Source organism: Salmo salar, chromosome ssa18 (assembly GCF_905237065.1).
Source record: "Salmo salar chromosome ssa18, Ssal_v3.1, whole genome shotgun sequence".
NCBI lineage: Eukaryota > Metazoa > Chordata > Actinopteri > Salmoniformes > Salmonidae > Salmo > Salmo salar.
This window is the reverse complement of record NC_059459.1, coordinates 27,265,993-27,290,719: the sequence shown is the minus strand read 5'-3', so window position 1 is coordinate 27,290,719 and position 24,727 is coordinate 27,265,993. Positions and strand designations below refer to the sequence as shown.

Here is a 24,727-nt window from a genome sequence, read left to right as displayed (position 1 = left end):
TAGCTACTGTATCATAGGTTGTTTTCTAAGTGTTGTGAGGCTGTTAATGATAGTACTTCGTTTGGCTAGTCTACCAGTGGTTTGAGGTAAAGCAGTGAGGCTCTGTGGGTTTTGTAAGTCTAGCTTTGTAGGTACTGTCTGTGTGGTATGTCTGTCTGTGTGGTATGTCTGTCTGTGTGGTATGTTTGTCTGTGTGGTATGTTTGTCTGTGTGGTATGTCTGTCTGTGTGGTATGTTTGTCTGTGTGGTATGTTTGTCTGTGTGGTATGTCTGTCTGTGTGGTATGTTTGTCTGTGTGGTATGTCTGTCTGTGTAGTATGTCTGTCTGTGGGGTATGTCTGTCTGTGTGGTATGTTTGTCTGTGTGGTATGTCTGTCTGTGTGGTATGTCTGTCTGTGGGGTATGTCTGTCTGTGTGATATGTCTGTCTGTGGGGTATGTCTGTCTGTGTGAGCTAGTTTGAAGTCCTCTCCTTCCGTTAGCTGGTTTTTGAGTCTATTTCTATCTCTCCCATTAGGCATGTGAGGAGATGTCAGCTGGCGTCCCTTTAGCCCAATGCTGAGTTGAAAAGCACCTGTGTGTGTGTGTGTGTGTGTGTGTGTGTGTGTGTGTGTGTGTGTGTGTGTGTGTGTGTGTGTGTGTGTGTGTGTGTGTGTGTGTGTGTGTGTGTGTGTCGATGCGAGTCACACTCTTTACAGGGCATATTCCTTAGACACTAGTGTCTCCCGGACGCGATGCTATGATATTAACACTGTAGGCTCTCTGTAGGAAGAAGCCTTTAGATTGAGTATCCTTTTACTGCAGTGGGTTAAATCAGGTTCACACACAGTGAGGTTCTTGGTAGTCTTAACCAAATCTACTTTGAAACTAAAGTATCCACCTCACATACAGTGTGGTTCTTGGTGGTCTTAACCAAATCTACTTTGAAACTAAAGTATCCACAGTGAGGTTCTTGGTGGTCTTAACCAAATCTACTTTGAAACTAAAGTATCCACAGTGAGGTTCTTGGTGGTCTTAACCAAATCTACTTTGAAACTAAAGTATCCACAGTGAGGTCCTTGGTAGTCTTAACCAAATCTACCTTGAAACTAAAGTATCCACAGTGAGGTTCTTGGTAGTCTTAACCAAATCTACTTTGAAACTAAAGTATCCACATTGAGGTTCTTGGTGGTCTTAACCAAATCTACTTTGAAACTAAAGTATCCACCTCACACACATAGTTATGGACTTAAAACAATAAGACACCTGTACCATGTCAGATATAGAGTTGAAATGTATTCCATTTTTAGTTTGAATCCCAATATTACACTTTATATACATCACAGATGACTGAAATATAACTTAACCGTTTGACATACTGGATTTTAGATTTTTTTTTTTTAACTATGTTTATAAATTATGAAATTATGAAAAATATTAATAACATTCCACCCATGAGGCCTGTAGAGTGCGATTTGACACAGGAAATGGCCACCATCAAAAACCGCTCCCAAGGATAGTGTGAGAGGATTATTTTCAAAATCCTATTTTCCCTAAACCTCACCCTAACCCAAACCCGTACTTTTTCCCTAACCCTAACCTTAACCCTAACCTTAACCCAAAAACTTAACCCAAAACGTAACCCTAGCTCCTAACCCTAAAATGAACCCTAGCTCCTAACCCTAAACCTAATTCTAACCCTAATTCTAACCTTAACCTTAAACCTAATTCTAACCCTAATTCTAACCTTAACCCTAAACCTCCTAGAAATAGAATTTGACCTTGTGGGGACCAACAAAATCTCCCCAGTTGGTCCAATTTTTGTTTGTTTACTGTTCTTGTGGGGACTTCTGGGCCTCACAAGAATAGTTAAACACATCCACACATACACTCAAACTTACACACACTCAGCCAAAAGGGACTAGGGGTTAGCTTTGCGCTGCACACACACAGATCTATCCTATTCTCTCCTAACCTAGTTGTGTACTATACTGTGACAGCCCTGAACCATTTTGCCAAGATCTGGAAACAATCTACACTAGAGCTGTTTTGGTGGCCAAACACCGCATTGCTGTGACAACCCAGGGATGTACTGTAGAGTGCATGAATTTGTCATTGAAAGGAATGAGTTAAAAGCCTTTCGCTTACTTATTAACCCACAGATTGGGTTTCTCTGTGGCTGGGTGGTGTGTGCTGCGTAGGAGAGAATCATGACAGTTTTAAGGCTGTGACTCGATGTACTTTCCACCTCTCCTCCCAAGTGACACCAGTGACAGATTGGCCGTAGAATCAATCCCTGCAACAGATGGATTTTCACTATTCAATAAATGTTGATCTGCCAGACAAATAACATACTAGATCACTGAAAATACAGTGTCTGTGAATAAAAGTGGAAAAGTGGGCAGTAGTTGGTATGGCAGAGAGAGAGAGAGAGAGAGAGAGAGAGAGACCACAATGTTTATATTGGTCACATAAACGAACAGCTGTGAAGACATTGTAATTTAAAGACTAAATCACAGCCTCTCTCTCTTTCACTACATCCTATGCTGCCTCTCTCAAGGGGCATTTCATACAGCTGGTTCTAGACCCTGACTACTGATATGTACAGCAATGACCACTCTTCTCTGAGTGGAGGAGTGGGAAATGATTGTAATGCCTGTGAAACGGTGAGGGTGAGGGAAGAGCCATTTTCTGAAGGTCTCCCCTACCAGGAGCTTTGTGATTCCAGTCTGACTGTACTGTAGTCCCAGTGAGGGACCAATCAAACTGTAAGGACATCTGTGATTTGATTTGCCTCTGAGTCTCAAAGCCTTCCCAACATGAACAGCACATACACACAGCCAGCGTGATTTCACAGATTTTACGATGTTTATAAGGCACAGGGTCAACATGAAATGTTATTTCACTGTGTGGATTCTGTGGACCAGCTTATCGTATACATAGTTCCTGTCTGCCTCAGGGTCCATGTCATTAGTACTACAGTATATCACCACTGGTCACTCCTGGACCAATAGGAAGAGATTAGGCCCTGGTCCAAATCTGTAACCAATAGCTACTGCCCTTCCTGATAACAGCCTATTGACTCTGTCCAAGACCGCTGCCAAAACCAACACTGGGACTTACTCAAGCCTTTGATTAATCAAGAAAGAGGTCAACAGTTTGATTCTGTCACATTGGATTCATTGTGAAATGTAATCCGTTGTCTCCCTTTACAAGAGTTGGCAGTGGTGTGTTCTGTGGGTATTGTTAAGGAGAGGAAGTACTTCAATGTTTGAGGGGAGAGGGGGGTCACTTAGTGTTGTTACAGATGCCATGGGGTGGAGCTGGGATCGTTATGGGGCGAGGGAGGTTATTGGGAGGTGTTACAGATGCCATGGGGTGGAGCTGGGATCGTTATGGGGCGAGGGAGGTTATTGGGAGGTGTTACAGATGCCATGGGGTGGAGCTGGGATCGTTATGGGGCGAGGGAGGTTATTGGGAGGTGTTACAGATGCCATGGGGTGGAGCTGGGATCGTTATGGGGCGAGGGAGGTTATTGGGAGGTGTTAAGGATGTGTTTTGGATTCGTTTGATTGGTTATAGAGCAGAAGGGAGTATCTGGATGTCTGGATGTTGGGGAAAATGTCCAGCAAGGAGAGGTTTATTTGAGTAACAGGACAATTCAGGGCCTTGCAGAGGGAAACAGAGTGAGGGATTTCACGCCATTGTCGATGGAGAGGAGGTAGGAGGAGGTCAGAGGAAGGGAGGAGGGGGTCAGAAGAGAGGGATGAGGGGGTCAGACGGCAGGGAGGAGAGGGTCAGGGAGATGGAGGGGGTCAGACTAGAGGGGGTCAGAGGGGAGGGAAGAGATGGTCGGAAAGGAGGGGGGTCAGAGGGGAGGGAGGAGGTGGTCAGATGGGGAGGGAGGAGGGGTTCAGAGGGGGAGGGAGGAGGGGTTCAGAGGGGAGGGAGGAGGGGGGTCAGATGAGGAGGGAGGAGGGGGGTCAGACTGGAGGGGTTCAGAGGGGAGGGGGGGGTCAGATGGGGAGGGAGGAGGGGGTCAGACTGGAGGGGTTCAGAGGGGAGGGAGGAGGGGGTCAGACTGGAGGGGTTCAGAGGGGAGGGGGGAGGGGGTCAGATGGGGAGGGAGGAGGGGGTCAGACTGGAGGGGTTCAGAGGGGAGGGGGTCAGATGGGGAGGGAGGAGGGGGTCAGATGGGGAGGGAGTAGATGGTCAGAGGGGAAGGAGGAGGGGGTCAGAAGGGAAGGAGGAGGGGGTCAGAGAGGTGGGAGAAGGGGGTCAGAGAAGATGGAGAAGGCGGTCAGATGGGGAGTAAGAAATACAGATACAAATTAAAATGGTTGTCCTTCAGCATTTCAGCCTCAACATTAATATGCAACACCCAGAATCACACACTCCCACACACCCAATGAATAATAAGCAGTACTTTACATTTTAGGGGAAATGCTGCATTTAAAGCAGGTGAATGTAGTGCTATGGGGGTCAGGCCTGTTTTCTCAGTAAACAACACAGAGTCTTACGGTCAGTACACTTCCAGCCTATACAGACAACACTACAGGGCTGTTTTCTCAGTAAACAACACAGAGTCTTACGGTCAGTACACTTCCAGCCTATACAGACAACACTACAGGTAGATGGAGTTAGATGGCTATCCCTTTCAGCATGTTTTTTGGATGTAAACAAAACATACACTGCAAAGTCTCTTTAAAAGACAGGGAGACTTTGGGGGCGGTTGCACCAAGCGAACAGTTGGTGTAACTGTAATGTTTGGGTCTCTGTTTTTGCAGGTAAATGTATGATATTTGCTTTTAGATCAGTGAGTGGTGTGGTGGTGATGTGTTAGAATAACTATGAAATGATTAAGAGTGTGACCTCTTGTGAAGAGAGGTGTTTTGCATACAGCACAGTATCCCACTGTGTTGCCGTGGGTGATGCTGCATTGGGTCAGACAGAATCCAGCTCAGCACTTCTAGGATCAGTCTGTCTGTCTGTCAGACCCCTCTCAGGGCTGGACCACAGCTAGGACACCTCACCTACACACTCAGATCTACTTAGAAATAGTCAGTACCTGACGCTCCACTTCAACAGGTGTGTGTGTGTGTGTGTGTGTGTGTGTGTGTGTGTGTGTGTGTGTGTGTGTGTGTGTGTGTGTGTGTGTGTGTGTGTGTGTGTGTGTGTGTGTGTATAGCAGGAATTAAACAGTCAATATCACCATAAAGTGTGATGAGAGATTAGGCAGAGTGCTGTCAGAATGTGATTGCTTGGTTTGAGCCTGATACATTATTGTGATGTTATTCCTTCGAGTGACATTTTTCCGTTCATTGATCAAAACATAGAAAATCATCTCAGTTTTCGACTCATCTTCCTCTACACCTGTTGTCTTTCAGATGTCAGCGTGATTTGTCTGCCTGCTGCCTGCCTCTGTTCTGTTCTGTTCTCTCTCCGTTTCCTCCTTTTATACTCCGACCTGTCGTTTCCTCACTGTCTCTTCCTTCTCTTCTCTTCTTTTCCTCCTTCAGCAAAATGATCAAGGTCAGAATCGTTGACGACGAGGAGTATGAGAAAAACAAGACCTTCTACTTGGAGATGGGAGAGCCTCGCCTGATGGAGACCAATGACAGTAAAGGTGGGGAGATAGTCCTGGGGGGTACAGGTCGGGGGGTCAGACCCCTCTACCCTGACCTCTGACCCTGGGCCCGGCGTCCGCTGCACTGCACTACACTGCATGTTCACACCAGCAGGGGGCACCAGGAGGAGTCTGCTGTGTAGAGTTCATATCACCACAGGACAGAGTAGGACTGCCGGCCAGGAGAGTCTGCTGTTAGTTCATATCACCACAGGACAGAGTAGGACTGTCAGTTACACACACCAAGCAGCGGGCTCCTCTCCCACTCAGTGTGCCCTCAGCAGAAGTGAACGTGCAGCGGCCCACCTCGTGTCACCACCACCTCTCATTCCCACGACTGGTCAAGTGTGTGATTGTGTGATTGTGCGTGTGTGTCCTTGTGCCTGTGCTTATGTGTGTGTGTGTGTTTAACATACATGGTTCCAACTCCCCTACGTTGTTGTTTTGTGTCCCTGCAGGAAGACCATAGCCATTAAAATACTTGACCGTGAGGTGTATGATAAACACAGCTACTTCACCCTAGAGCTGCAGACGCCACAATGGAGAAGGAGAGGCTGGACAGGTGTGAGAGAGCTGACCAACTAAACACAGTGGGGTCGGAGCTCACTTGGCTCCTCTCCTCTTGTCTTTTATCCTCTCCTCCTTTACTTTGTTACTTTCTCCCTCGCTTTTCTGTTCTAATCTGTTCTCCTCCACCTCCAAAGTCTCTATTTGACTCAGTGTACTCGCACCTTTCCTCCCTTGCTCTCTCCCTCCTGGCTAACTGCTATTCTCACTTTGCTCAACTTCCTGGGTCCAATGGCCTTAACAATTCACGCCTACAAAAACAATGCTTGTCCAACTCTGTCCTCAAGGGCCCTAGTGCATTAGTGGACATGTGCTTGACTAAAATGTTGCATTCTGATGATAGGATATTTATAGGATATCCTTCCCACCAAGTTTCTCTATCCCATATTCATCAGCAGGAATGACAGAAGAAAAAGTGGAGATAATGGTAGATATTAGATTGTTTTTACCACCCACCGCTCCTGGCCAAAAGAGTGTGTGTGTGTGTGTGTGTGTGTGTGTGTGTGTGTGTGTGTGTGTGTGTGTGTGTGTGTGTGTGTGTGTGTGTGTGTGTGTGTGTGTGTGTGTGTGTGTGTGTGTGTGTGTGTGTGTGTGTGTGTGTGTGTGTGCGTGCTCCACTCAGTTTGTCCTTAGTACCTCACAAAAACCCTTTTAGTTTCAATCTCAACTCTGAAACATTAATAACTGGTCCACCCCTAACTGTTTCTCCGTCATTTATGGATATGAAATGTTCCTAGTAATGTCACTCGCGATTTATCTGTTAATAACTCCACGTTTACGATACAACCCGATAGAGATTTACGATGCACTGATCAAAGAGTGAGGTTTAATAAAACATAAATACAGGATGAAGATCAAAACAAGGAACCCCCCCCATCCTCAGGATCCACGACAACCTGACTAATCATAACAGAAGATCAAAGTCTCGATCAGTCTAACGATGCCAGATCCTTGAGAAAATACCATTCCATGGAAGCAATTTAATCTCTGCTTTCTCTGGAGTGAAGCTTTAAAATACTTTATTTTACAACAGGAGTAATATGATTGAACCTGTTAGCACAAAAGCGCTGCCGTAAACAGTGATGCTAAATTATTTCCTGTGTGTTTTAGTGTCGTCGTCGTAGAAGCTGGTGACTGCTGGGAGTTTTATGATCAAGCCTATTGGTCCCTCTAATGTCCCTCTGTCCTGCTGATTAAGCCCACCAGGTTACCCTCTAATGTCCCTCTGTCCTGCTGATTAAGCCCACCAGGTTACCCTCTAATGTCCCTCTGTCCTGCTGATTAAGCCCACCAGGTTACCCTCTAATGTCCCTCTGTCCTGCTGATTAAGCCCACCAGGTTACCCTCTAATGTCCCTCTGTCCTACTGATTAAGCCCACCAGGTTACCCTCTAATGTCCCTCTGTCCTACTGATTAAGCCCACCAGGTTACCCTCTAATGTCCCTCTGTCCTGCTGATTAAACCCACCAGGTTACCCTCTAATGTCCCTCTGTCCTGCTGATTAAGCCCACCAGGTTACCCTCTAATGTCCCTCTGTCCTGCTGATTAAGCCCACCAGGTTACCCTCTAATGTCCCTCTGTCCTGCTGATTAAGCCCACCAGGTTACCCTCTAATGTCCCTCTGTCCTGCTGATTAAGCCCACCAGGTTACCCTCTAATGTCCCTCTGTCCTGCTGATTAAGCCCACCAGGTTACCCTCTAATGTCCCTCTGTCCTGCTGATTAAGCCCACCAGGTTACCCTATAATGTCCCTCTGTCCTGCTGATTAAACCCACCAGGTTACCCTCTAATGTCCCTCTGTCCTGCTGATTAAACCCACCAGGTTACCCTCTAATGTCCCTCTGTCCTGCTGATTAAGCCCACCAGGTTACCCTCTAATGTCCCTCTGTCCTGCTGATTAAACCCACCAGGTTACCCTCTAATGTCCCTCTGTCCTGCTGATTAAACCCACCAGGTTACCCTCTAATGTCCCTCTGTCCTGCTGATTAAACCCACCAGGTTACCCTCTAATGTCCCTCTGTCCTGCTGATTAAACCCACCAGGTTACCCTCTAATGTCCCTCTGTCCTGCTGATTAAACCCACCAGGTTACCCTCTAATGTCCCTCTGTCCTGCTGATTAAACCCACCAGGTTACCCTCTAATGTCCCTCTGTCCTGCTGATTAAGCCCACCAGGTTACCCTCTAATGTCCCTCTGTCCTGCTGATTAAACCCACCAGGTTACCCTCTAATGTCCCTCTGTCCTGCTGATTAAGCCCACCAGGTTACCCTCTAATGTCCCTCTGTCCTGCTGATTAAACCCACCAGGTTACCCTCTAATGTCCCTCTGTCCTGCTGATTAAACCCACCAGGTTACCCTCTAATGTCCCTCTGTCCTGCTGATTAAGCCCACCAGGTTACCCTCTAATGTCCCTCTGTCCTGCTGATTAAGCCCACCAGGTTACCCTCTAATGTCCCTCTGTCCTGCTGATTAAGCCCACCAGGTTACCCTCTAATGTCCCTCTGTCCTGCTGATTAAGCCCACCAGGTTACCCTCTAATGTCCCTCTGTCCTGCTGATTAAGCCCACCAGGTTACCCTCTAATGTCCCTCTGTCCTGCTGATTAAACCCACCAGGTTACCCTCTAATGTCCCTCTGTCCTGCTGATTAAACCCACCAGGTTACCCTCTAATGTCCCTCTGTCCTACTGATTAAGCCCACCAGGTTACCCTCTAATGTCCCTCTGTCCTGCTGATTAAACCCACCAGGTTACCCTCTAATGTCTCTTCCCACTTCCCAGCCTCCTCTGCTATGTGGTGATTATTGACCCTGGTTTCCCAGCCATGTCCTGTTATAGTCTGTTAACTAGGCAGCAGTGTGAGGGATATAGGGCCGAAGGCAGGAGGGGGTGGCGGGAGGGCTGTAACAGACCACAGTGATGGCCACATATTCTATGGACTAATTATTATATTATAACGTTATCATTTACAAGAGCAGAGTCTGTAACTACCGCTGAACCAGCTCAGGGCTGCTGAAATCAATTCCTAATATAACAGTCAGCATGCTTGAGTTATGCTCCCCTGGAATGAGAAAAACTGCAAAAACAATCTGTTCTCATCCTAGCTGCATTGGATATATGTGTGTGTGTGTGTGTGTGTGTGTGTGTGTGTGTGTGTGTGTGTGTGTGTGTGTGTGTGTGTGTGTGTGTGTGTGTGTGTGTGTGTGTGTGTGTGTGTGTGTTTTTATTTATTATCATAATGTTTTATTATTTAACCTTTATTTAACTAGGCAAGTCAGCTAAGAACAAATCTTTATTTACAATGACGGCCTACCAAAAGGCAAAAGGCCTCCTGCGTGGACGGGGGCCTGGGATTAAAAAGAAAGAAAAAAGAAAGAAATATAGGACAAAACACACATCACCACAAGAGAGACACAACACTACATAAAGAGAGACACAACACTACATAAAGAGAGAGACAACACTACATAAAGAGAGACACAACACTACATAAAGAGAGACACAACACTACATAAAGAGAGACACAACACTACATAAAGAGAGACACAACACTACATAAAGAGAGACACAACACTACATAAAGAGAGAGACAACACTACATAAAGAGAGACACAACACTACATAAAGAGAGACACAACACTACATAAAGAGAGACACAACACTACATAAAGAGAGACACAACACTACATAAAGAGAGACACAACACTACATAAAGAGAGAGACAACACGACATAAAGAGAGAGACAACACTACATAAAGAGAGACACAACACTACATAAAGAGAGAGACAACACTACATAAAAAGAGACACAACACTACATAAAGAGAGAGACAACACTACATAAAGAGAGACACAACACTACATAAAGAGAGACACAACACTACATAAAGAGAGACACAACACTACATAAAGAGAGACACAACACTACATAAAGAGAGAGACAACACTACATAAAGAGAGACACAACACTACATAAAGAGAGACACAACACTACATAAAGAGAGACACAACACTACATAAAGAGAGACACAACACTACATAAAGAGAGACACAACACTACATAAAGAGAGACACAACACTACATAAAGAGAGACACAACACTACATAAAGAGAGACACAACACTACATAAAGAGAGACACAACACTACATAAAGAGAGAGACAACACTACATAAAGAGAGACACAACACTACATAAAGAGAGACACAACACTACATAAAGAGAGACACAACACTACATAAAGAGAGACACAACACTACATAAAGAGAGAGACAACACTACATAAAGAGAGACACAACACTACATAAAGAGAGACACAACACTACATAAAGAGAGACACAACACTACATAAAGAGAGACACAACACTACATAAAGAGAGAGACAACACTACATAAAGAGAGACACAACACTACATAAAGAGAGACACAACACTACATAAAAAGAGACACAACACTACATAAAGAGAGACACAACACTACATAAAGAGAGACACAACACTACATAAAGAGAGACACAACACTACATAAAGAGAGACACAACACTACATAAAGAGAGACACAACACTACATAAAGAGAGACACAACACTACATAAAGAGAGACACAACACTACATAAAGAGAGAGACAACACTACATAAAGAGAGACACAACACTACATAAAGAGAGACACAACACTACATAAAGAGAGACACAACACTACATAAAGAGAGACACAACACTACATAAAGAGAGACACAACACTACATAAAGAGAGACACAACACTACATAAAGAGAGACACAACACTACATAAAGAGAGACACAACACTACATAAAGAGAGACACAACACTACATAAAGAGAGACACAACACTACATAAAGAGAGACACAACACTACATAAAGAGAGAGACAACACTACATAAAGAGAGACACAACACTACATAAAGAGAGACACAACACTACATAAAGAGAGAGACAACACTACATAAAGAGAGACACAACACTACATAAAGAGAGACACAACACTACATAAAGAGAGACACAACACTACATAAAGAGAGACACAACACTACATAAAGAGAGAGACAACACTACATAAAGAGAGACACAACACTACATAAAGAGAGACACAACACTACATAAAGAGAGACACAACACTACATAAAGAGAGACACAACACTACATAAAGAGAGAGACAACACTACATAAAGAGAGACACAACACTACATAAAGAGAGACACAACACTACATAAAGAGAGACACAACACTACATAAAGAGAGACACAACACTACATAAAGAGAGACACAACACTACATAAAGAGAGACACAACACTACATAAAGAGAGACACAACACTACATAAAGAGAGACACAACACTACATAAAGAGAGACACAACACTACATAAAGAGAGAGACAACACTACATAAAGAGAGAGACAACACTACATAAAGAGAGACACAACACTACATAAAGAGAGACACAACACTACATAAAGAGAGAGACAACACTACATAAAGAGAGACACAACACTACATAAAGAGAGACACAACACTACATAAAGAGAGAGACAACACTACATAAAGAGAGACACAACACTACATAAAGAGAGACACAACACTACATAAAGAGAGACACAACACTACATAAAGAGAGACACAACACTACATAAAGAGAGAGACAACACTACATAAAGAGAGACACAACACTACATAAAGAGAGACACAACACTACATAAAGAGAGAGACAACACTACATAAAGAGAGACACAACACTACATAAAGAGAGACACAACACTACATAAAGAGAGACACAACACTACATAAAGAAAGACACAACACTACATAAAGAGAGACACAACACTACATAAAGAGAGACACAACACTACATAAAGAGAGAGACAACACTACATAAAGAGAGACACAACACTACATAAAGAGAGAGACAACACTACATAAAGAGAGACACAACACTACATAAAGAGAGACACAACACTACTTAAAGAGAGAGACAACACTACATAAAGAGAGACACAACACTACATAAAGAGAGACACAACACTACATAAAGAGAGACACAACACTACATAAAGAGAGAGACAACACTACATAAAGAGAGACACAACACTACATAAAGAGAGAGACAACACTACATAAAGAGAGAGACAACACTACATAAAGAGAGACACAACACTACATAAAGAGAGACCTAAGACAACAACATAGCAAGGCAGCAACACATGACAACACAGTATGGTATAAACACAACATCAGAACAGCATGGTAGCAACACATGACAACACAGCATGGTAGCAACACAACATGGCAGCAGCACAACATGGTAGCAGCACAAAACATGGTACAAACATTATTGGGTACAGACAACATCAGAAAGGGCAAAAAGGTAGAGACAACAATACATCACACAAAGCAGCCACAACTGTCAGTAAGAGTGTCCATGATTGAGTCTTTGAATGAAGAGATTGAGATCAAACCGAGCACTGAAGGTTATTCTTGGTAAAGATTGCCACTCCCCCACTTTTGGAAGATCTGTCTTGGGGAAAAATGTTATAATCAGAAAGGATAACATCAGTATTCAAAAAACTCTTCCTTAACCACGTCTCAGTAATGACCAACACATCTGGATTGGAGCTGTGAACCCACACTTTCAATTGATCAATTTTAGGTAATAAACTTCTACTGTTAACGAGCAGAAAACCCAGGCTTTTACGAGAGCAGAAATCAGTGAAGCAGATATCAGAGCACAAGTCAGGATTGGGGCCAGCAGCAGTAGCTGGGCCAGGGTGCACATGCACATTTCCAGATATGTCTGTGTCTATGAGTGTATGTGAATGTATGTGCATTTGTGTGTGTGTGTGTGTGTGTGTGTGTGTGTGTGTGTGTGTGTGTGTGTGTGTGTGTGTGTGTGTGTGTGTGTGTGTGTGTGTGTGTGTGTGTGTGTGTGTGTGTGTGTGTCTGCACTTGTGTTTGTGTGTGTGTCTCTACTGACACAGTCCATGAATCCCCAGCAGGCCTCTGGAGGGAGCGATCAGAAATAATGGGCGATGACTGACTGACTGAGCCCAGCAAGCAAACAGTAATTACTGCTCTGCCTCCTCTTTAAACTGAGCCCCACCAACACCGTTAGCACAGCTAGCTCCGTTAGCATCATTAGCCTCCACTCATGTGAAGGGAGAGCGAGGAGACACAGTGTTTTAAGACGAGTGGAGTGGTAAACAGCTGCAGTCCCTTAAGTAGCTCCGCTTCCCCCTGACAAAAACAGCTGCTAATTAACGTGAAACTCTGATTGCCTGAGAGGAAAACAAAACCAAAACAAGATTTAAGGCTGGCAATATGTTTGTTCACAATTAGCTCTCTCAATCTTTGTGCATTATGGAGATAAGGTTTCATTTTATAGCCAGGAATTTGGCAGCGCTTCATGTGATATATTTAGAACTAAGTACAGTACTACTTCAAATATTTACAATCAAAACTCTGCCAAAGAAAGAGAACTGGAGTTGGGTGAAACAATGTTTTTCCTGAAATGTAACCTACGTTTAATCAAACATAAACATGTCTGATTTACCTTGAATACTTACCGCACAATAGCAAGGCATTAAGACACAGACAGACAAGCAGTCAGGCACTCAGGCAGTCAGACAGTCAAGCAGTCAGGCAGTCAGGCAGACAGTCAAGCAGTCAGGCAGACAGACAGACAGTGGGGCCCTCCAAAGACCCTAGACCCCAGGCCCCACCATCTCTCCCAGTATTCTTTTCTCTCTGTCTCTCTGTCTGAGTGAGTGATCCGTGCTGACAACAGCCTGACCTGGGGTCTCAGAGCTGCATGTGACTGGGGTCTCAGAGCTGCATGTCCGCCGTCTCTCCAGCTGTGGGAAGCCTCTTTCTTCTTTTTCCCCTTCCTTTTCTGTCGTCTGTTCTCAATTTCTTTTAAGTGCCTTGTGAGTGTCTCCCTTCTGAATAGAAGTTGGTGTGTGTTAAAGTAGTGGTGTTAAACTAGTGTCTGGAGGGCTTGTGGCTAATGAATGCCGTAATTATCTTCTCCTAGTGACAGGTCTCTAGAAAAAGACAAGCGAACATCTGGCATCTATAAGAGCCACAATGACACTCTGGTATGCGTCGCCTGTACTGAGCTAATGAAACTTCAAATATATGGGTTCATTAATTACACTAAGACTATGTTGATGACTTGTGTAATGTAAATATGCATTTACCCTGTGTATGTGAGATTTGTAAATATGTGGGTAGAGCGGTAGACTAATTACAGCAGGCACATTACAGAGACAGGGATGGTAAATGTTTATATCTATGGTTAATTGGCTAGACACTCAGCCCTCCAGGAATAGTGTCACACCACACGCTTGTTCATACTGGACATATCAGTCTGGAAGGGTTGACACTGTTCCTAGGCCGTCATTGAAAATAAGAATTTGTTCTTAACTGACTTGCCTAGTTAAATAAAGGTAAAAAAAATATATATTACATTTCAAAAATGGCTTAAAAGGCCAATCAGCAGTTTAAACAATAACACATTTTATTTCCGGCCCGTTTCGGTAAAAAGCTGAGGGATGGGGCTGGAGAAATGTAATCAAATTCATATATAGAGCTATGGATGCAAGGACTGACCATCCATGATATCAAAATTATAGTTTTAACCATGTTTTGAAGCTATACAGTATTTGTTTACAAACTTATATTTTGGGTTCTGATGAGGTACGACAGTTGATCTAAGCTCACGAGGTATTAATAAGTTATATTTATAAGAATCAATTAATCAATGGGTACATTTCATACATTTATAAGTCTAAAAATGGATGTATCAACTGCAGATTGCCCCTTGTGGAAATAAAACACTCTGAAAAAACTGCAGCCATTAATGGCAATCACAGTGTGATAGCATTGCTATTGTACTGTTCTCAAATTCACCTAATCTCGGCAGCAATAGCCATTATTAAGAATGAAATTCTGTAACCCTTCCTCTGCTACAGTGCAGGTGAAGTGTGCAAACCCTCCCTGAAAGGTCACAGAACACTACCAGTTCTCCACTGTAAAGTCATGATACCATTGATTTATGTACATATTCATATTCATTCCTTTACACTTGTGTGTATAAGGTAGTTGTTGTGAATTGTTAGGTTATATTACTTGTTAGATATTACTGCATGGTCGGAACTAGAAGCACAAGCATTTCGCTACACTCGCATTAACACCTGCTAACCATGTGTATGTGACAAATACATTTGATTTGATTTGATATTCTGTCCTCTATAGTTTGGGAGAGTACCTATACTGGATGAATATCATTAAAAACGCTACAACATCCACGTGTTTATTGAATATAATATAGATGTTATCAAGCCTTAAAGATTCAAAATGTCAAAATGCTCCAGCTAGACCAGGACATGGAACAGGTGATGTTAAGACAGCCTCTTAACTGTGAGTGTCACCTGAACAAGGATAGAATTCTATTGTTTTCACTGAGCCTCATCCCTGCAGTCAGATAGGCATCAGTGGATGCAGTCTGACTCTAGGTGACAGGGTGGGCTCTGTTTGACTCTTATGGAGAATATCTATTTTAAAAAGCTAAACGAATTACATAGCTCAGTCTATACAGAACCAAATCAGAGTATTCTGTGGACTGGGTGGTTCTGGACATTCACAGACACACACCCTAGGTCATCTGGAGACTGGTAAGAGATCTTGTTACACCCCTCTCCAGCTACGCCCTCCTTCTCCTCAATCTGTTTAGATGTTCTCTGTTCTCCTCTGAAACCAGATGATCAAAGCATGGCCACCTAACCTCGAGATGGTCCACAGCTGGCAGCTCCCATTAAGCCTTCTGCATTCTTCCCCCTGAAGAAGAGTGTGAATAGCTTTCCCCAAAAAGGCAAATCTGCATGTTTGAACTCCACATGTCTAGAGAAGTTGAAGAAGCATCGACCGAAACACAATGAACACACAGTTTTACACAACAGAGAAACACAATGAACACACAGTTTTACACAACAGAGAAACACAATGAACACACAGTTTTACACAACAGAGAAACACAATGAACACACAGTTTTACACAACAGAGAAACACAATGAACACACAGTTTTACACAACAGAGAAACACAATGAACACACAGTTTTACACAACAGAGAAACACAATGAACACACAGTTTTACACAACAGAGCCAATGATAAACAGGCAGAGAGAGAAAGAAGATAGGAGGAGGAGGACCAATGAAAGGCAGGCAGAGAGAGAAAGAAGATTGGTCCTCCTCCTATGAAAGGCAGGCAGAGAGAGAAAGATAGGAGGAGGACCAATGAAAAACAGGCAGAGAGAGAAAGAAGATAGGAGGAGGACCAATGAAAAACAGGCAGAGAGAGAAAGACACACGAGGCATAACCAAACATCTCTCCTGGGATGTCCTATGGATGACTGAGAGCGACAGTGATATAGAATACACATCGTTCCTCTATCCCTCCCCAGAACATTCTGCCAGGGTCAGTCAGATGTATTCTGCAGTGGTACGGTGCGGTAGCCACCACTCTGAGGAAGGGGGATGGATAACAAGGTTACTGAGGCAGTAGTAATTACACCTGAGACTCACCTCTCCTTTAATTGAGTTCATCAAGTCACTCGTTAGACACAGTTAACAGCAGCCTCTCATGGTAGGTGAGGCTTACATGCTGTTCAGCTGGCGTGATTTGAACCGTTTTGTAGCATTGTCAGCCCTGTCAGTCAGTAGTAGGCTATGTTGAGCTGCACCAGTTAAGACATTTTGAAATCATATTTATTTATCCAGGTTGTCGCTGTAAAATTAAGAATGTAATTGTTCATGTGGTACATAGTCAAGGCAAGTATATACAGTACAAACATGGTTAGTCACTGAGCCATACTAAAGCACCCTGAGTAATGGACAAACAGCTCAAATATCCTCCACAGTCTCTGATCTTGATTTGGCCCCTTTACCTCCACCCTCCTCTTGTTGCGCCAGTGTGACTGGGTTTGAATGGTGGGGCGACGGAGGGGAACGAATGGCGTTGGAGCTGCCGCTTATCCACAATGCACTGCTCTGCGGCGAACTGAAAATGGTCTTCTGAATGGTTCCCCTCACACCAAATCAGATCACTGCACCAGGCTGTGTGACAGTGGCGGTTCTACATTACCACCACACGACCCATAGAGTGTGAGAGAGAGAGAGATGGAAAGAGAGAGAAAGAGTGAGAGAGATGGAAAGAGAGAGAGAGTGAGAGAGATGGAAAAGAGAGAAAGAGAGATGGAAAGAGGGAGAGAGAGAGATGGAAAGAGAGAAAGAGAGAGAGAGATGGAAAGAGGGAGTGAGAAAGAGGCCGTAGAGCCAATAGAACCCTGTGTGGTTCGTATTAGATAATAGCAGATGTAGTCATACCCAGTCTCCAAGACATTCACTGTTTTATCATCATCATTTTGGATTTGAATTCACACGGTTTAATAGGACTCACAAGTCACAGTAGTCCTATAGCTTCTCACTACAAAGTCATGTCAGCTTACAGTGACATCATCATGGGTTTATGTGTTCAGAGGGGTGAAAACTAGGTCATGGTATGACATGACATCTTCCTCTCACAACTTGACACGTTTTATAATATAGTGACAGAACATCCTTCCAGCCTCACTGAGCGCATGTAGAATGCTGTAGAACACTGTACATGAATACAACAATGGCTTGTTGGCTCTGAAAAACGTCCACAGAAAATGCTGTTTGATCTTGATTCTTGTAAGCTTGTGGTGGAGGTTTTGTGTCCTAACTCTCCCCTCCCTCCACTCTTAGAGGGCGGCAGGTAGCCTAGCAGTTAGCACGTTGGGCCAGTAACCGAAAGGTTGCTGGTTTGACTACCCGAGTCGACAAGGTGAAAAATCTCTCGATGTGCCCTTGAGCAAGGCACTTAACCCTAATATGCTCCAGGGGTGGTGTATTACTGTGGCTGACCCTGTAAAACAATACATTTCACCTATCCATTTTCAGTGACAATAAAACACCTTTTTATGTTTTATCTATACACTGTGAACAGCCGATCGCAGCAGCATAGCGTTATTGTATTACATTGCTCACCCAGCTGCACAGGCACTCAGGTTGGTACAGTAATGTTGTAGATAATGACCTGGACTCCAGTAAGAATCCCTCCACCAACTACACCTCTGACAAACCTAATGGGCCAAACCTAGCTTGATATCCCTCCACAAAAAAACACACCCTCATGATAATAACACAGTGGAAAATACCTCAGCAAACAGGCCTTTAGCATGTCATTATTTAACCACACTTGACAAGATCTGATGAAATCAAGTCATAATGATGTAACATTGGAGGGACACTATAAGGTCTGGACTGACTGTATAGCTTAATAATGGCTGTACTGTACACTCACCCAACATGGCTTTTTGGTTTGTTTTAGTCTTGTTATTAATTGTCATATTTGTTTCAGTTACACCCAAATGCATTCCTGTGGATTTGAAGGGCCCTTTTTAAAGGGATACTTCGGGATTTAGGCAATTACATTTTTTCCTACTTACCCAAAGTCAGACGAACTCATGGATGCCATGTCGCTGGGTGAAGGAAGATGAAGGTAGCATATCGTTAGCTTAGCGCAATTGCTGGAAGTCTTTAGGAACTACTAGCCAGCTCCTCTCAAAAGCAGGGAAATAGACCTTCTAACTACTCCGAAGCTGGGTGGTTGGTCATTTATAGTCTTACAAAGCTATACATAGTAATCAATATTTTATAAATGGGTTAATTTGAATGATAATCATAAGAAATTAGATTCTATCCACTTCTTCATTCTATCCCGCTGTTGCATGGAGATGTATAGCGATCGCACTGTTGTATATGTCTCACTTGCACTCATGCTCTTACATACACCATAATGGGATGCAATGTCCCATTATGGCGTCTACCTTACAGACAGGAGAGCGGGAGAGAGAGATGGAAAGACAGAGGGAGAGGGGGCACCACCGGAGAAATGGCATTGTTCCCCAAGTGGCACTTCACTCTTGATAATGTGTTCCTCCTCCATCTTTACTGATGACTATGGGTCTAAACTCTATCAGACCGCTGGTCAGCGGTCCAGTCATGTACATTAGCTACAGTCCCTGCATGCGCATTTACCAGGGGGAAGAGTTCTCTTTTTAAATGAAGGCAACCCGTAGATTGACTCAACCCTTCACTAATAATGATAAGAACTAGTTTCCCTCACAGCCATAATGACTGCACATCATAAATAGCTACCGACAGCAGTAGCTGAAGAATGCTGCAATATGTTGTTGGTTTTTCAAGCCAAGCACCCAAGTCTTCCTCAAATAGTGGTCAAAGGTGTATGCTGGGAAGACCGCATAGCCGTATTGTTTCTACACTACATATACAACACAATGTGGACACCCCTTCAAATTAGTGGATTTGGCTATTTCGGCCACGACTCGTTTCTGACAGGTGTATAAAATTGAGCACACCGCCATGCAATCTCCATAGACAAACATTGGCAATAGAATGGCCTTACTGACTTACAACGTGGCACCGTCATGGGATGCCACCTTTTTTCAGCCGTGAAATGATAGGCCACACAAGCTCACAGAACTGGAGCTTAAACTGGAGCTTAAAACTGGAGCTTAAAAATCATCTGTCCTCGGTTGCAACACTCACTACCAAGTTCCAAACTGGCTCTGGAAGCAATGTCAGCACAAGAAGTGTTTGTCGGGAGCTTATTGAAACATGCCTAATTATTTAGAATTTTTTATTTAACCTTTATTTAACTAGGCAAGTCAGTTAAGAACAAATTCCTATTTACAATGACGGTCTACACCGGCCAAACCCGGACGACGCTGGGCCAATTGTGCGCCGCCCTATGGGACTCCCAATCATGGCTGGTTGTGATACAGCCTGGATTCGGACCAGGGTGTCTAGTGACACCTCAAGCATTGAGATAGAGTGCCTTAGACCGCTGTGCCACTCGGGAGCCCAATGCGCAATGCTAAGCGTCGGCTGGAGTGATGTAAAGCTCACCACCATTAGACTCTGGAGCAGTGGAAACGTGTTCTTTGGAGTGATGAATCACGCTTCACCATCTGGGAGTCCGACGGACAAATCTGGGTTTGACAGATGATTCTGGGCTTCCAACTTTGTGGTAACAGTTTGAGGAAGGCCCTTTCCTGTTTCAGCATGACAATGCCCCCGTGCAAAAAGCGAGGTCCATACAGAAATAGTTTGTCAAGATCGGTGTGGAAGAACTTGACTGGCCTGCAAAGAGCCCTGACCTCAACCCCATCGAATACATTTGGGATGAATTGGAACGCCGACTGCGAGCAAGGCATAATCTCCCAACATCAGTGCCCGACCTCACTAATGATCTTGTGGTTGAATGGAAGCAAGTCCCCGCAGCAATGTTCCAACATCTAGTGGAAAGCCTTCCCAGAAGAGTGGAGGCTGTTATGACAGCAAAAGGGGGAACAACTCCATATTAATGCCCATGATTTTGGAAGCAGGTGACCACATACTTTTGGTCATGTAATGTATGTGTTATTTACCTTCGGTGTGTGGAGCTTGTCTGGATCAGTTGTCTGTCTCCGTAGTGGAAACTGAAGTTGGTTGTCACACGTTTTACTCTTGTGTGAATTTCTCAGCACCAGTATATCTTACAATACTCGTTTCTTAGAAGTAGCCATTCTTTGATCTAGCAATATTCCTGACAAAATTCAGCATTGTATGCCTTCAGAACAACATACAGTTGAAGTCGGAAGTTTACATACACTTAGGTTGGCGTCATTAAAACTCATTTTTCAACCACTCTACAAATTGACATCATTTAAGTCAGTTGGGGGTGTACGTGTGTCTCATAAGCGTCGTAATGATCGGACCAAACTGCAGCAGGTATGTGAAACATCTTCTTGATTTATTAAAGAAATGAACACTGACCAAAAGAACAACGAAAACCAGTCCTGTACGGTACTCTGACTATACATGGAACAACCACCCACAAACACAAGAGAAAATAAACCCACTTAAATATGGCATCCAATTAGAAGCAACGACAACCAGCTGCTTCTAATTGGAGATCGGTCCCAAAACTAACATAGAAATAGACAAACTAGAAAACCCACATAGCGATAGAAAACATAGAACATAAACCAAAAACCCCAAAACACACTAAACAAACACACCCCTGCCACTTCCTGACCAAACTCCAATAACAAATAACCCCTTTTACTGGTCAGGACGTGACACTGTGGATGTATTTCAAGGCCTACCTTCAAACTCAGTGCCTCTTTGCTTGACCTCATGGGAAAAGAAATAAGCAAAGACCTCAGAAAAACAATTGTAGACCTCCACAAGTCTGGTTCATCCTTGGGAGGAATTTCCAAACGCCTGAAGGTACCACGTTCATCTGTACAAACAATAGTATGCAAGTATAAACACCATGGGACCACGCAGCCGTCATACCGCTCAGGAAGGAGACGCGTTCTGTATCCTTGAGATGAACGTACTTTGGTGCAAAAAGTGCAAATCAATCGCAGAACAACAGCAAAGGACCTTGTGAAGATGCTGTAAGAAACAGATACAAAAGTATCTATATCCACAGTAAAACGAGTCATATATCGACATAACCTGAAAGGCCGCTCAGCAAGGAAGAAGCCACTGCTCCAAAACCGCCATAAAAAAGCCAGACTACAGTTTGCAACTGCACATGGGGACAAAGATCATACATTTTGGAGAAATGTCCTCTGGTCTGATGAAACAAAAATAGAATTGTTTGGCCATAATGACCATTGTTGTGTTTGGAGGAAAAAGGGGGAAGCTTGCAAGCCGAAGAACACCATCAACCATGAAGCACGGTGATGGAAGCTTCATGTTGTGGGGGTGCTTTGCTGCAGGAGGGACTGGTGCACTTCACAAAATAGATGGCTTCATGAGGAAGGAAAATAATGTGGATATATTGAAGCAACATCTCAAGACATCAGTCAGGAAGTTAAAGCATTGTCACAAATGGGTTTTCCAAATGGACAATGATCCCAAGCATACTTTCAAAGTTGTGGCCAAATGGCTTAAGGACAACAAAGTCAAGGTATTGGAGTGGCCATCACAAAGCACTGATCTCAATCTTGTAGAACATTTGTGGACAGAACTGAAAAAGTGTGTGCAAGCAAGGAAGCCTACTAACCTGACTCAGTTATACCAGCTCTGTCTGGAGGAATGGGCCAAAATTCACCCAACTTATTGTGGGAAGCTTGTGGAAGGCTACCCGAAACGTTTGACCCAAGTTAAACAATTTAAAGGCAATGCTACCAAATACTAATTGAGTGTATGTAAACTTCTGACCCACTGGGAATGTGATGAAAGAAATAAAAGCTGAAATAAATAATTCTCTCTACTATTATTCTGACATTTCACATTCTTAAAATAAAGTGGTGATCCTAACTGACCTAAGACAGGGAATTTTTACTAGGATTAAATGTCAGGAATTGTGAAAACCTGAGTTTAAATGTATTTGGCTAAGGTGTATGTAAACTTCCGACTTCAACTGTATGACATTTCGAGTAAATGTGTTTGTATTATGCTTGTGTTTGCACACGCATGTGTGGGTGTGTGACAGAAACAAATCTGTGTATATTGCTAATTTTGCTAATTGCAAATTTTTAAAGACTTTTCACAGATGTATTTAGAAACCTCCATTTTAAATGACATCATTTATATGTCAACCAGGCATCAACATTCTATTCTGATGTCTCGGCGATGTCTTCCCCATGTGCAAGCACTCTCACTACATATTCCCAACACATTTTGATATGTCGGCCAAAGGTGTTTTTGTTTACTGTGAAGGAAGGTCTCTATAGCAACAACACAAAGGAGCTTGGAATGTATTGTATAGTGGCAGTGGCAATGTTCCTGGGACAATATGCTTACAGTAGAGTTGTTAGTGACATCCAACCCCACATTCCATGTGACAATCATCCCCCCCACAATGTTTATTAAGATGCTAGTCACCATATTGCTTGACCTAGCAACTCAGAAATAGGTTTGAAATACACCTCTCCCTTTCCTTTTTTCAACAAACATAATTTTTGTGTTTGTTGAAATGATATGTATCCTCCAATAATTCAAATATTATAAGACTATTTATTTTTTACTTTCACCTATGAAAAACACGTACTTTACCCTGACCTCAATGTTTATGAATTGATGAGTTCTTTCAAATCATTCACATATTTGAATATTTTTACACACTTTAGATTTGGAGTTATAAACAATGTGCTGCTGTTATCCCTCCCTGCTCACTCATCACCTCAGCAATCATTATAAACCTTTTCCTCTCCCCTCCCTCCCTCATACCCTCCTCCCATCGCCACTCCGACCCAGCAGAATGAGCCTGTCTATCAGAGAGAGACGGCATGGCCCATTCCCAGAGTAATCCCATTTCCCTTGTTGGGAACGTGGAAGCACTCCCCGGCCATCTCTCTTAGTGATCGATATGGCGTGGAGGTGGTCGGCGATGGAGAGGGAGGGGGGGAGTGGAGAATCGGAGCTAAACAGATTTCACTGTCACCTGTTCAATGATCTAGTATTATTCTGGGGGATAGGAACTGTAATGGTTGGAATCATGTTATTCTTGGTGAAATTACAATTTAGTCTTGATATCAAAGATAATTTTGCTCTCCATAACTTACCTGTCTAAACAAAGGTTACGTAAACAAATATATGTGCAAAAAAAAGCAAGTAAGCATCTTTTACTCCATAATGAACCACTTTCATGTCTGTGGCTTCCACAATATTACCACACAACATGTCAGTTGTTAGGGGTTTCAATTACAAAGTTGTTCTTCTGTCTCACAGCTACAGAGGTGGCTGTGAAGGAGGTGGAAGAGGAGACGCCACTGACAGAAGTGGATGATGAGGACCAACGCATCGCTGATATGGGCCGACCCACGCTGGGGGACCACGTCAAACTTGAAATCATCATTGAGGAATCCTACGAGTTTAAGGTGTGTGCTCGTGTGTTTGTGCGTTTGTGTTTGTGTGTGTGTGTGTGTGTGTGTGTGTGTGTGTGTGTGTACGCGCACATGCCCCTCTTTCACCCACACACACTCTTCAGACAAACAGAGATGTGATTGTCATGAATATTAAGATGTGTGTGTGTGTGTGTGTGTGTGTGTGTGTGTGCACGCAAATGTGCATGCTCCTTGCTCCCTCTCTCTCCCACACTCTCTTCAGACAGTCATCGACTGATAGGTGGGTGCTTGTGAGCACTTGACGGATCGTGTGCTGTTCTTACTGGAGTGGCTCTCACTGTGAGGTTGGGTAGGAGGCTGGGGGAGGGAGGGGGGCCTATGGATCCCATACCTGGCTGCAGTACTTTCTATGCTGGGGGGGCAGAATAGTTGAATTGCCTCTAACCTTAGAGAGTCATAGCAAGTGGCCATGTTGAAAGAGTTTACACTTTCAGACGGTAGTCTGCAACTTTTCTGTTCTAAGATTAACATCAAGCAAGACCCAGAATCTGATCATGTGGGGCTGCCAGATAGGGCAGAGGAAATAGGTGATTTTCA

The 24,727-nt window shown here is 43.6% G+C and overlaps 1 protein-coding gene across 3 annotated transcripts in view; it reads left to right on the top strand.

Moving 5' to 3' along the window:
* The window catches only part of LOC106577160 (sodium/calcium exchanger 1), a 205,246-nt gene that overhangs the window by 149,448 nt on the left and 31,071 nt on the right, over window positions 1-24,727 (top strand). For 2 of the 3 annotated variants that reach the window (XM_014154971.2, XM_014154970.2), the window contains exons 3-4: window positions 5,498-5,604; window positions 24,015-24,163. In XM_014154971.2, the coding sequence (XP_014010446.1) occupies window positions 5,498-5,604; window positions 24,015-24,163 (256 nt within the window). Of the gene's footprint in view, window positions 1-5,497; window positions 5,605-6,062; window positions 6,167-24,014; window positions 24,164-24,727 lie in introns of all 3 variants that reach the window. The other variant, XM_045700982.1, reaches the window with a different exon arrangement.